Source organism: Limanda limanda, chromosome 23 (assembly GCF_963576545.1).
Source record: "Limanda limanda chromosome 23, fLimLim1.1, whole genome shotgun sequence".
NCBI classification, from domain to species: domain Eukaryota; kingdom Metazoa; phylum Chordata; class Actinopteri; order Pleuronectiformes; family Pleuronectidae; genus Limanda; species Limanda limanda.
The window spans coordinates 9269276-9282123 of NC_083658.1; the positions used below are offsets into that span (position 1 = coordinate 9269276).

Consider the following 12848-nt stretch of genomic DNA (forward strand, 5'->3'; position numbering starts at 1 on the left):
GATACTATATGTATTGCGATTCTGTGGGTATTGCGATTCTGTAAGTATTGCGTTCGATATTACTATTTTTTTTTTTTTAAATACTGGACCATGGAAAAAGGTTGAATCATACCTTCAAATACAACACAGTCAAATTCACTAAGAGCTTTACAAGTTTTATTTCAAATATTAACATTAACTTAATGACTGCCGGGCAGACAATAGAGAAAATAAATAAAAATGTGCCCTATTATTGTATAGCCCCTGTCAACTGCACACAAACTGATAGATTAAGAAATGTATGCCACTAAGGGTACTTTTTTGTTTTTTATATATATATTTTATTTTTCCAAATATTCACAATGCAAGAGAACATGCTGAGCAAACAGAGCACTCTACATTAAACATTACAGAAAATTACATAAAATAAAAAAACATATACACAGATGAAATAAAACTAATTAAATAAAGTCAATAATTCCCCCCACCCAAAGAGACAAAAAAAATAATACGCCCACTCTACCCCCTAGGCCAGGGGTTCCCAAAGTGGGGGTTGCGAGACACAGAGGCGGGGTCGCGAAATGCATTCCAAAAAACAAATACAAATATTTATTTTTTTTATTAAAAAAAAAAATTTTACATTTTTTTTTTGAGTTGATATTAGAATAAAACCATGCAATTGTAGCCGAGCGTTTAGTTGTTGTATTGAATAAGGCCTCAGCCTAAGGAAGACACAGGAGACATAGCAGCCGTTTATAGTCGGCCTTATAGTACAGCACATTGTTCCGGTAAAACCCCTCTTCAAAATAAGAGTCACTAAATAAAATAGCTTACACATTTCCATCAGTTTTTTTCTTTTTCCCCCCCCTTTTTTTCCTCCACAAAAAAAAACATTTCATTTTTTTTATCTTACGACACAGGTTAGCGACAGCAATAGTTCAATTTACAGCAGCACTGGTCACACGGTAGCTGGTCAAAACTCTTTTGGAAAGCAGCTGAAAATTATTGACAGTAACAATGAAACGTTGGTTAATACGAACGAAATCGAGGACGCCAAGCTGCTGCTGCTTCAGCCTCTGGATCCTCAGGACACAGCTCAGCCTCCGTCCACACACACTGTCCTCTTCACACTCAGCTCCACTAAGATCGCCAGCTGTTGAGAGAAGCAGACATCAGTGTTTACAGAGACTCACTTCATCAGCTGTGAGTCAGTGATGCAGCACATCCAGTAGAAAGAGCAGCAGGGACTTTAGTCCTGTTCAGAGGTGGAGAAGCTTCCTCTCTGCTTCATGTTCACGTGTTGGAATGAACACGCTAAGAGCAAAGTGTGTGTCCTCTGCATGTCAAAGTGCAGAGTGGACACCTGAGAGGTGGATTTACTGCTGTTACAGGTGAAGCCATGTTTCACTGTGTGTTGATGAACATCTGCTTCTGACAAACTGGGACCAGATGAGACAGATGGATACACACTGTCTCTGAGGACAGACACTGTCTCACTGTCTCTGAGGACACACACTGTGGTGGAAACCCCTGACTTCACTACTCAATAAAAACACATGGACCTATTTCAGGAAGCTGACTGAGTGCATTTGGTGTTTTGGTGACAGGAAGAGTCTGGAGAGATTGAGATGTACTAGGTGAGTTAGAGATCAACTGAACCAACCAGACTTTGATTTAAACTTCCCTAACCCTACCCCTTTAAGGACACAACAGTGTAGAGTCACTGTGGTCAGTGGGCGGAGCTTTTATACGGGTTGATCTCCAACTTAAACTGGAGCAGGTTAGCCCTGTGATACTGACTTTGTTTAGTAAAATACTGATGAAAGCAGCGTGGACTGACTCCAGCCATCTATTGACCTCAGAGTCTCCAGTCCACAGGTTGGACTCTGCTTCAGATCAAGCAGCTCCTCCACTGCTGAGTCCTGCAGGTCGTTTCTCCTCAGATCCAGTTCTCTCAGATGAGAGGGGTTTGACCTCAGAGCTGAAGCCAGAGACGAACAGCTGATCTCTGACAGACTGCAGCTCCACAACCTGGATAAAGAATACAACTTAACTGTAAATTAAACTGAATTCATGTGTGAAAATAACAGACACATATTCATGTGGGCACAGACTCATAACATGGAAGATTAATATGAAATCAGACATGTTGGACTAAAAACGAGTCCTGATTCAGTAAAAATAGATTATTTGTAACCGGTCTCTGTCCTGCAGATCAGTTTAGGAAATCCTGAACTAAACTCAGTGTTTAACAAGTAGCTGAATATTTAAAATGACACAGATTAACTAATTAATGGATTCAAGTTATGTATGAAGAGGAATTATGTTAAATTATAATTAAATTAGATCAATTGTGCATAAATGCTGTTTTATAGATATGAGATCTACAAACGTCAGTCAGTGAACTGACCTCAGAGTCTCCAGACGACAGGTTGGATTCTGTAGAAAACCACAAAGCTCCTTCACTCCCGACTCCTGCAGGTCTTTGTTGTAGCTCAGATCCAGTTTTCTCAGATGAGAGGGGTTTGACCTCAGAGCAGAAGCCAGAGAAGAACCGCTGATCTCTGACAGACTGCAGCTCCACAACCTGGATAAAGAATACAACTTAACTGTAAATTAAACTGAGGTCATGTATGCAAATAAAGGACTAAACATCATTGTATCTGTTTTCAGACATGAAGTCTAAGTCAATTTGTTCTTGACATTTTCTGGAACTTCTCCTGCAGCCTCTTTATAAAGTTTCTGAGTGAGTCTATGTGAGAATAGAGCAGGTAAATGTCCAGAGGATTCACAGAGCGCGAGTGGACGTGTTGAGGACACAAACACGTGACAGGCATGAAACTGGAATAACATAAATATCTCAGGATGAAGAAGAGGAGCCGAACAAGTAGATGACGTCAACTTGGAAACACAAGTCCAGAGCTTTTGGTGATGAGGGCCGACGCCGGTGTGGATGAGCTGTAAACAACAACACTGATCTTTCCACAGCAGGATTTGTACGTCATGTCCAGCCTCCTGCTGCTCCACCTGTTCTTCATATGAGAAGGTCAAACTCCAGAAAATGTCCAGACACTATTTTACAGAGTTCATGACTGAAAACAGCTTGAAAGTCCTTGTGTCCTCGAAGTTCAGTTGTTTGTAATGTGTAACTTCACCACTAGATGTCTCTAAATATCTTGCTTGACATGTTCAGGAGTCGTAAACGTGAACAGAGTGAAACTGTAACTTAACATAACTTAACGTAACCATGGTACAGAGATCTAGTGGTGAAAGATAAAGGCATGGACGACACCCTGTAAGTCCTGAAACCAGATGAAGGGTTTCATTTTGGAAATGAACCCAAAGTGGAAGAAACAGGGCTGAAGAACTTGGTCCTAAAGATAAAAGGAATCAAATCTAATCAACTTGGACTCTGGACCCTGAGCCCAGTCCCAGAACACCAACTCAGCCCGCTGTCATATTAAGTTGCAACATGAAAATTCACCACTAGATGTCACTAAATTCTACACACTGAACCTTTAACATTAAAACATGATGTCTGACCTCAGAGTCTCCAGTCGACAGGTTGGACTCTGAAGAAAACCACACAGCTCCTTCACTCCTGAGTCCTGCAAGTCTTTGTTGTTTCTCAGATCCAGTTCTCTCAGATGAGAGGGGTTTGACCTCAGAGCTGAAGCCAGAGAAGACCAGCTGATCTCTGACAGACTGCAGTGACTCAACCTGGATAAAGAAATATGAACATTTGAAGGTTTTTCCTGTTGTTATGGATCGACATCATGTCAACACAGACTCTCAACATGCTGCTGACCTCTGCCCAGTCTCTGACCTGAAGATAGATATCAGATCAGACATGTTGGACCATTGTTTCATTCATCACCTTCTTCTCTGTGTGTTTGGTCACTGAGCAGGTTTGTTTAATTAAACACTGTTTAAAGTAGGGATGGCTCCTGACAGTTACTTCCTGTTTGTTTCTATACTAATCAACTGTCCAACGTGTTTCAATAAGAATGTGTTTTATTTTGAAAACCTGAGCAGGACGAGTGCTCGGCCTCAGTCCACATGTTATTTACTGACACTTTCTTAGTGATAAGGAGCAGGGGAGTGCAGGTGAATGGAGTTGATGAGGTGGACGTGACTGACAGGCTGGGTGAGTGACAGATGACTGAGGGACAGTGAGCAGAGCAGAGCTGAGACAATTTAAATAGACAATGACCCAATAAGAAAAATAGTCTGAAAAGTGAATAAGGATTTAAGGACCTCAGAGTCTTCAGTCGACAGTTTGGACTCTCCAGTCCAGAACACAGCAGATTCACTCCTGAATCCTGCAACGTGCTTCCACTCAGTTCCAGTTCTCTCAGATGTGAGGGGTCTGACTTCAGAGCTGAGGCCACGACTTCACAGTGAGTCTCTGAGAGTCCACAACCACCGAGTCTGTAATTAAAGAAAATATCAAATCTGTTAGAATTAAATCCGAAAACACAACATTCATACGAAACGTGATCATCTTACCCTTGCCCTGGTAAATCCCCTTTTTGTTAAAAACACCTCAAAATCTTTCAAAATTTGGTGCAAGCGTTCATTCAGACTAACAGAGGAAATCATAAGATTCAGGTGGTCAAAGGTCAAAGGTTACAGTGACCTCATATTATTGTGAATGCAACATGTCAGGAACCTGGAGGGACTGACACTGCACTGGTGGGTGGTGGCATTGTGGGAATTATATTTTGACAAGAAAGAAGAATAAACTATATTTCCTGCTTCCTCAGTTTAAAGGAACCGTCAGTGATTCTCATCCAAAACACTGATTCAGTGATCGTCTCCTCACTCTGTGCTCGCTGTGCAGCACACACACACGCACGCACACACACACACCAATCAAACTAACTCCGATCTACATGTCTTTGGGTTTGTGGAGGAAGCTGGAGAACCCAGATAAAACCACAGAAAGGCTGCACTAACAGTGTTGACCACTGCAGCACCATGCTGCCCAAAACAATGAGAGAATCATTTAACACTGAGTGTATTTGAAGAACGACTCATCTCCACTGATTGAACATGTTATTGATCATATCTGGACTCACAGAGCCTTCCTGCAGTTCCTCACAGCTGGGATCAGTCTCTGTCGACCCTGGTATGTTGTGATGAACTTCTTCAAATCCAACTCATCCAGAACCTCCTCTGACATCTGCAGCATGTAGGCCAGAGCTGAGCAGTGGATCTCAGAGAGTTTCTCCTTTGATTTATTCTCTGACGTCAGGAACTGTTTCATCTGCTGATGAACTGAGTGGTCGTTCATCTCAGTCAGACAGTGGAAGATGTTGATGCTTCTGTCAGGAGAAATGTCACCACTCTTCATCTCCTTCAGGTTGTTGATGACTGTCTGGATCATCTTTGGATTGTTCTCTGTCCGACCCAGCAGGCCTCCTAAGACTCTCTGGTTGGACTCCAGACTGAGGCCGTGAAGGAAGCGAACAAACAGGTCCAGATGACCATTTTCACTGGTGAGGGATTTCTTCATGGTTCTCTTCATGAGGTCATCCAGGGAGAAGGTACCCCATGTGTCCCCATATGTTCCCAAGAAGCTGATGAGTTTGTCTGTGTTCCTCTCGGTGTAACAGTGGAACATGTAGACTGCAGCCAGAAACTCTTGAACGCTCAGATGAACAAAGCAGTAGACTGATTTCTGGAAGATCACACACTCTCTTCTGAAGATCTCAGTACAAACTCCTGAGTACACCGAGGCCTCTGTGACATTAAGACCACACCGCTCCAGGTCTTCTTGGTAGAACATGATGTTTCCTTCCTCCAGATGTTTAAGCGCCAGCCTCCCCAGCTTCAGGAGAACATCCCTATCAGCCCTCATCAGGTGCTGTGGAGACATCTCATGTCCCTCACCGTACTTGTTGTTCTTCCTCTTTGTCTGAACCAGCAGGAAGTGTGAGTACAGGTCAGTCAGGGTCTTGGGCAGCTCTCCTCTCTGGTCTGTGGTCAACATGTGCTCCAGAACTGTAGCACTGATCCAGCAGAAGACTGGGATTTGACACATGATGTGGAGGCTCCTGGACGTCTTGATGTGTGACATGATTCTGCTGCACAGCTCTTCATCGCTGAATCTCCTCCTGAAGTACTCCTCCTTCTGGGCGTCAGTGAAGCCTCGTACTTCTGTGACCCTGTCAACACATGCAGGAGGGATCTGATTGGCCGCCGCAGGTCTGGAGGTTATCCAGACGAGAGCCGAGGGAAGCAGATTCCCCCGGATGAGGTTTGTCAGCAGCACGTTGACTGATGACCTCTGTGTGACCTCAGACACAAGCTCCCTGTGGTGGAAGTCCAGAGAAAGTCTGCTTTCATCCAGGCCGTCAAAGATGAACAAAGGTTTACAGACAGTGAGCATCTCTGCCGTGAGCTTCTGTAATGTAGGATTGAAATCATGGAGCAGCGTGAGAAGACTGTGCTGCTGGTCCTTCACCAGGTTCAGCTCCCTGAACGAAAGCACAATCAGCAGACCCACATCTTGGTTTTCTAAACCCTCTGCCCAGTCCAGAGTGAACTTCTGCACCGAGAAGGTTTTTCCAACACCAGCGATGCCGTTGGTCAGGACGACTCTGATGCTTCTCTGCTGGTCAGTGGAGGCTTTAAAGATGTCGTGGCACTTGATGGGAGTGTCGTGGAGGATCTTCATCTTGGAAGCCGTCTCAAGCTGCTTCACCTCATGTTGAGTATTAACCTCTTCACTCTGTCCCTCTGTGATGTAGAGTTCAGTGAAGATCCTGTTGAGGAGGGTTCTACTTCCTGTTTCATCAGTTCCTTCGGTCACATGTTCACATCTCCTCCTCAGACTGAGCTTATGTTCATCAGAAACCTCCTGCAGAGCAAGATCTGCTGAAAGACAAGAAACAATGTCAGAGACAGATAATCTGAGAATCTGCTGATTGTTTTCATCAGATACAGAAAAACTACAGAAAATAAAAGCTTTTTAACTTTGTGCTATTATAACGATGTTAAACCACATATGCTGTTGTCAGTAGTGAAGACATCAGCAGACACATGTACAGTGCTGTTCTGACCGGCTGTCTGACCTCCAGCTCCTGTTCTGGATCTTTTTCCACACTGGGGACAGGAGGAGTCTCCTGAAGAACCAGACTGGTCCCAGTATGATGTGATGCACTGTCTGCAGAACCAGTGTCCACAGCTGGTGGAGACTGGATCCTTCAGGACGTCCTGACACGAAGCACAGCAGGACGACTGCTCCTCCTCAGAAACATGACTCCTCTTCCTCTTCCTGTGAAGACATTTCCTGATAACTCACATGTCACAGTCACAGGTTGTCATTACGTCTGTCAAGGAGGTTTTGTTTTCACCCAGTATGTTTGTGTGTTGGTTGGTTCGTTAGTGGGGGGTCCTCTTTCACAGACATGTTCAGAGAACTGATGTTTACCAGTGTGTGGAATTTGGTGCAGATCCAAATCAAAATGAGTCTCTAGTGAATTTCAAAGTGGTTTCATAAGGAGCGTGTTGGTTCTTGGTCGAGGTCTGAGCTCTTTGAGTGATTCTGAGAGATTAGTCACCAACTTCAATGAAGCTGTGTCCTAATGCAGGGGCCACACTAGAGGAAACTAGATACTCTTCAGAGCAGGTCACAGTAGAAACAGTGTCTTACTTTGTGTGTGAGGGTCCAGGTTCCTTACTGAAGGTTGGAGGAAGATACATGGACCAGTCACTCTTCAGAGACAGACAGCTGGATCCTGGAGACTCTGCTCTCAGTCTGTGGTCCTGACCTCTGCAAAAACAAAAATGTTTTCATACAGAACACATCATTCACTGGTTCATTCTGTGAGTATTCAGTTTGGAGGTTCACATGTTTGTAGCAGGTCTCTTACTTTGTGTGTGTGGGTCCAGGTTCCTTACTGAACGTTGGAGGAAGATACATGGACCAGTCACTCTTCAGAGACAGACAGCTGGATCCTGGAGACTCTGCTCTCAGTCTGTGGTCCTGACCTCTGCAAACACAAACATGTTTTCATACAGAACACATCATTCACTGGTTCATTCTGTGAGGATTCCGTTTGGAGGTTCACATGTTTGTAGCAGGTCTCTTACTTTGTGTGTGAGGGTCCAGGTTCATTACTGAAGTTTAAAGGAGGATTATCATTGGACCAGTCACTCTTCAGAGACAGGCAGCTGGACCCTGGAGACTCTGCTCTCAGTCTGTGGTCCTGACCTCTGCAAAAAACAAAATGTTTTCATACAGAACACATCATTCACTGGTTCATTCTGTGAGTATTCAGTTTGGAGGTTCACATGTTTGTAGCAGGTCTCTTACTTTGTGTGTGTGGGTCCAGGTTCCTTACTGAACGTTGGAGGAAGATACATGGACCAGTCACTCTTCAGAGACAGACAGCTGGATCCTGGAGACTCTGCTCTCAGTCTGTGGTCCTGACCTCTGCAAACACAAACATGTTTTCATACAGAACACATCATTCACTGGTTAATTCTGTGAGGATTCAGTTTGGAGGTTCACATGTTTGTAGCAGGTTTCTTACTTTGTGTGTGAGGCTCCAGGTTCATTACTGAAGTTTATAGGAGGATTATCATTGGACCAGTCACTCTTCAGAGACAGGCTGCTGGACCCTGGAGACTCTGCTCTCAGTCCGTGGTCCTGACCTCTGCAAACACAACATTTTTTTTATTGAGAACACATAATTCACTGGTTCATTCACTGAGGATTCAGTTTGGAGCTTCACATGTTTGTAGCAGGTCTCTTACTCTGTGTGTGAGGGTCCAGGTTCATTACTGAAGAATATAGAAGGATCTTCACTCTTCAGAGACACGCAGCTGGACACTTGAGACTCTGCTCTGTCCTCCTCTTCATCCTCATAACCACTCATCTTCAGTCTGAGAGGAAAAACACTGTGAGCTCAAAAAAAGGTGTTATGTGTTGTAGTCAAACTGTTGATTTCCTGACAGAAATTCATCCTGAATCTTCTTCTCTCTAAAGTCCACAAGTAGAAAACTGACTCAGAGTCTGTGACAGTAAAATAATAGGAATGGATTAATATTAATGTTGCTGAACACTCACCAGCCTCAGACTTCACGTGTCTCCTGTCCTTGTCGTTAGAACCATAGATGGTTAGTTGGTAGAACAAGTCTGAACACTTCCGCTTTCGCCTTGAGGCTCATTCCCCATCCGGCCGATCTGCAGTTACAGGAAATCACATGACTCATGACATGACTGTGTGTGTGTGTGTGTGTGTGTGTGTGTGTGTGTGTGTGTGTGTGTGTGTGTGTGTGTGTGTGTGTGTGTGTGTGTGTGTGTGTGTGTGTGTGTGTGTGTGTGTGTGCGTGCGTGCGTGCGTGCGTGCGTGCGTGCGTGCGTGCGTGCGTGCGTGTTCTAAAATTAAAACGGCTGTTTTTAACTTAACTCATGAAATATATTTGACAGACAATAATAACAGTAATTGTTGGTGAAGACTGCTGTAACGTATGATTGTGAAAACACGTTCTGTTATTAAACACGGAAGTCAGTTTTAATCAGATCTGTAGCAACACATTGCCTGCACTTCCTGTTTCTCTGCCTCTGGTGGTGGTCGCTCTCTCTGAACCAGCTCCTCTTCTAACACCGAAATTTCTCTGTATCACTGCGGTGTGAGAGTGTGACAGCAAAACTTTCAGAAAGTTGTGTTCACACTCACCTGTACTCTTTCCTTCCTTCTGCTCATCCAGGTGAAAATGGAGTCTGACCGCTCCCTGTTCTCAGGCTCCTCCTCCCTGTTGAACCAGTTCACTGTTGACATTTTCAACAAAGAACTGGTTATACAACCAAAACAACCCGTTCAAAGTCCAGTTCATACCCATGAAGATGAACTGGTTCACAGTTCGTGTTTTATTGTGTTATGATGTCGATGACAAACTTAGGATCATGTATTTATAATTAATAATTGACAGTGTGGGATCATGACTCCAGATCTTCACTTTAACACTGAAGTCCTGACTGTGGGCGTCTCCTGGGACTGAGTCATACAATGTAATTATTCATGATGTTTAAATGAGCCTCATAAACTCTGGAATCAAACACGATGAAGACGTGTTTCCTTGCGATTGGTCTGATCTGTCAATAGTTTGTTACAATGTAGAAAACTCCCAAACTGCTCAACTCCATCAAATGAAGCCTGAGCTCAAACCCACGTTTCCTCCTGCGATTTGAAGGTTGTTATATTTGGTGTTAGAGCTGAATGTGTGACTCCATCTGCAGAACTCTGCCACGTCATGTCACATTTATACAATCCAGTCAAAGTGCTTGGTTTATAGATCTAGAGAAATACAGCTGTATTGTGATGTTTTATTTAGTTGTGTATTTCAATAATTTGCATCCCCTTCTTTTCTATGACTACGAGACGAGTGTTCGATGTATAAAATGATCCAAGTCAAAACAGTAACATTGTTTGACCTCAAGGTGTCAGCAAAGAGCCAGAGTACCTGGCTGCAGACGACATGGTTTTTCCATAGACTGTATAGGGTTTTTCCCATCAAGTAAATTAACTGAAATTCCACCATAGAAACTACTTTCTATGAAACAAAAAATAAAATTGACCAAAGCCTTGATCATCTTTTCATTGGATGTATTTGACACAACAGTTTTTATTTGGTTAAAAAAAAAACACACGTTTGTTTAAGTATGAACACAAACTACTAAACTCTAACACATGAAGGAAGAAAACCATAGAAAATAGAGCTATTTAATATACATCGTCGTGAATAATAATTATTAGTTACATGGAAGAAAAACGAAAACGAGGAATATTCAATGTCCTGGATGTTAGTCTTCTCTCTGGCGCCCCCTCTTGTTTATGTTCGCCCTAGTTTAGCTCGACTTTTACTGCGCGTGCGTGAGTCCGCTTCTTCTTCTTCTCTTTTTGTCTGCAGCTCATTTGCACAACCGGCGAGCTGCTGATAACACGACTCTGATCAGACTCCTGCGGTTTGTGTGTAGTGTCATTCCTGTAGTGTGTGCAGTGTGTGGTGTGTGTGCGTGTTCGTGGCAGGTGACTGGTTCCCAGTGCTGACAGCTGCTTTATTTCCGGTAGGCTACTTCTTCTACAGATCTACTTTACATTTTCATTTAGCTGATGTACTCATACTTGTTTTACTCATGTTAACCCGTAGCTGTAGTTCTCGTAGATTTGTCACTTTCAGATCGACTACTCACACAAAATAAATAATAACTATAACATGTGTATTTATTACAGGTGAGGACTGTGTTCCCTGGGGACACTTCAAGTATAACGGTAAGAACCACCTTGATCACCTGCAACATTAAAATCCCTCTAACGCATCAATAACTATGATTACCCACTGATATAACGCACTTTACTCTGAAATACAAAGGAAGTACTGTTATTTTCCGGTTCTGTGAATTGTATTTAACTTTAAAACTCTGTTGTATTTACAACTGTTCTCAAATGTGTGTGTGTGTTGTGCTTGAACGACCTTTACAGCTTTAATTACCCCCCCCCCCCCCCCCCCCACGATCACACACTCACAGATTACCTTTCCAGTATCAAAGTCCAGGACATGCTCTCTCGATGTAAAGTCCCATCATGTGTCTTTTTTGAAACTGCTTAAAATATTCATTCTCACATCAGTGCTTTTGTTTGTTTTCCTTTATTTTCTCCGTTTCATTCGTTACTTCACAACAAATGAGTTCAAAGTGTGTGTATGCACCCCCACCTCCTGTACAAAGTTGTGTTAAAATGTTATTTGTCCTTTATATTCCAGGTGGGTCTCTTCTCCCGCGCCCTCATGACTCGCGTCTTCGTCTACGGCACCCTGAAGAAAGGGCAGCCCAACTACCACCGCATGTTCGACGCTGCCAACGGGAAAACCGAGTTCCTGGCCTCGGCCCTCACCGCCGAGAGGTACCCGCTGGTCATCGCCGGCGGAAGCAACATCCCTTTCCTCCTCAACCTGCCCGGCCGGGGTCACCGAGTCCACGGGGAGATCTACGAGGTGGACGACAAGATGCTGCGGTTCCTGGACGACTTTGAGTCCGTCCCCACCATGTACCAGCGGACTCTGGTCCAGGTGGAGGTGAAGGCGTGGGCGAGGCGGGCAGAGGGCGAGGAGGAGGAGGTGGCGCCGGGCAGCATGACCGAGGTGGGTATGTACAGCACGACTTCCTATAAACCGGACTGGCTCTCGCTGCCTAACTACGAGAGCTACGACGCGTTTGGAGATCACGGGCTGGAGTACGTGCACCGAGAAGATCGAGACTGAAGGAGAAGAGCATCAGCTAAACACAGATGTCTCTATTTACACTATCAAACTAGAAACTTTAACTCCTACAAAATGTTCTATCTTGAAAACACCCTCGATCTAGATTTATCCTATCATACACTGCAGCTTTCTACTTGAATCTTCTCATATCAAATGCTTAAAAGTTTAAATTCCTTGTATTTCTGTATGTTTTGCGGTTCAGTTTCTCCTGTTCTACTTATTAAATCAACATTACACTCCAATCCTCGGGTTTGCTTGTGCTGTGAGGTTTTCCAGACTAACCCGTCAAACATGTTTTTAGCATCCCCACCCTTTTATTATGAAAAGTAAAGTGTATAATCTGGATGTGTTTCAAGCCCTGAACACGCTGCCGGAGACAATCTGGTGTCAACAGATTGGGTTCACTCCAGATTCTCCTGGGATTGATGGATCAGGTTGATACTTCTCTCAGTCGACAAAAAAATTCAAAGGATGAATTATAAAACACCACAGAGGCCAAATTGTAAAAAAAATGTGTCCCTGTTCTGCTTTTAAATTTGAGTATTTCTCCTTGAAATCCTTTTTCCTTTGTGATGTGTTGTTCTAATACAATTCCA

The 12848-nt window shown here is 43.7% G+C and overlaps 2 protein-coding genes across 3 annotated transcripts; one reads left to right on the forward strand and one right to left on the reverse strand.

Annotated features, from left to right (window-relative positions):
• Positions 1–377: 377 nt before the first annotated feature.
• Positions 378–9703, reverse strand: LOC132996720 (NACHT, LRR and PYD domains-containing protein 12-like). 2 transcript variants are annotated; one of them, XM_061067057.1, is made up of 15 exons: positions 9672–9703; positions 9059–9175; positions 8746–8874; positions 8523–8645; positions 8303–8422; positions 8080–8202; positions 7860–7979; positions 7640–7759; positions 7059–7261; positions 5061–6861; positions 4237–4410; positions 3523–3699; positions 2390–2566; positions 1837–2010; positions 378–1132 (listed from the first exon to the last, which is right to left on the reverse strand). In XM_061067057.1, exons 3-15 carry the CDS (start codon positions 8865–8867, stop codon positions 1120–1122), a joined length of 3447 nt encoding a protein of 1148 aa, XP_060923040.1. In that variant the 5' UTR covers positions 8868–8874; positions 9059–9175; positions 9672–9703; the 3' UTR covers positions 378–1119. The 2 variants fall into 2 exon arrangements, with proteins under 2 accessions (XP_060923040.1, XP_060923041.1); XM_061067058.1 differs by lacking the exon at positions 8080–8202.
• Positions 9704–10969: 1266 nt separating this feature from the next.
• Positions 10970–12494, forward strand: LOC132996837 (gamma-glutamylaminecyclotransferase B-like). The gene is made up of 3 exons (XM_061067197.1): positions 10970–11059; positions 11226–11264; positions 11755–12494. Exon 3 carries the CDS (start codon positions 11779–11781, stop codon positions 12250–12252), a length of 474 nt encoding a protein of 157 aa, XP_060923180.1. The 5' UTR covers positions 10970–11059; positions 11226–11264; positions 11755–11778; the 3' UTR covers positions 12253–12494.
• Positions 12495–12848: the final 354 nt, after the last annotated feature.

Coding starts and splice junctions, on each gene's coding strand:
- LOC132996720 (XM_061067057.1), bottom strand. CDS start 8,867: ATGAGTGGTTATGAGGATGAAGAGGAGGACAGAGCAGAGTCTCAAGTG. Junction 8,646..8,745: donor CCTGGACCCTCACACACAGA/GTAAGAGACCTG, acceptor TTGTGTTTGCAG/AGGTCAGGACCACGGACTGA. Junction 4,411..5,060: donor AGGAACTGCAGGAAGGCTCT/GTGAGTCCAGAT, acceptor CTTTAATTACAG/ACTCGGTGGTTGTGGACTCT.
- LOC132996837 (XM_061067197.1), top strand. CDS start 11,779: ATGACTCGCGTCTTCGTCTACGGCACCCTGAAGAAAGGGCAGCCCAAC.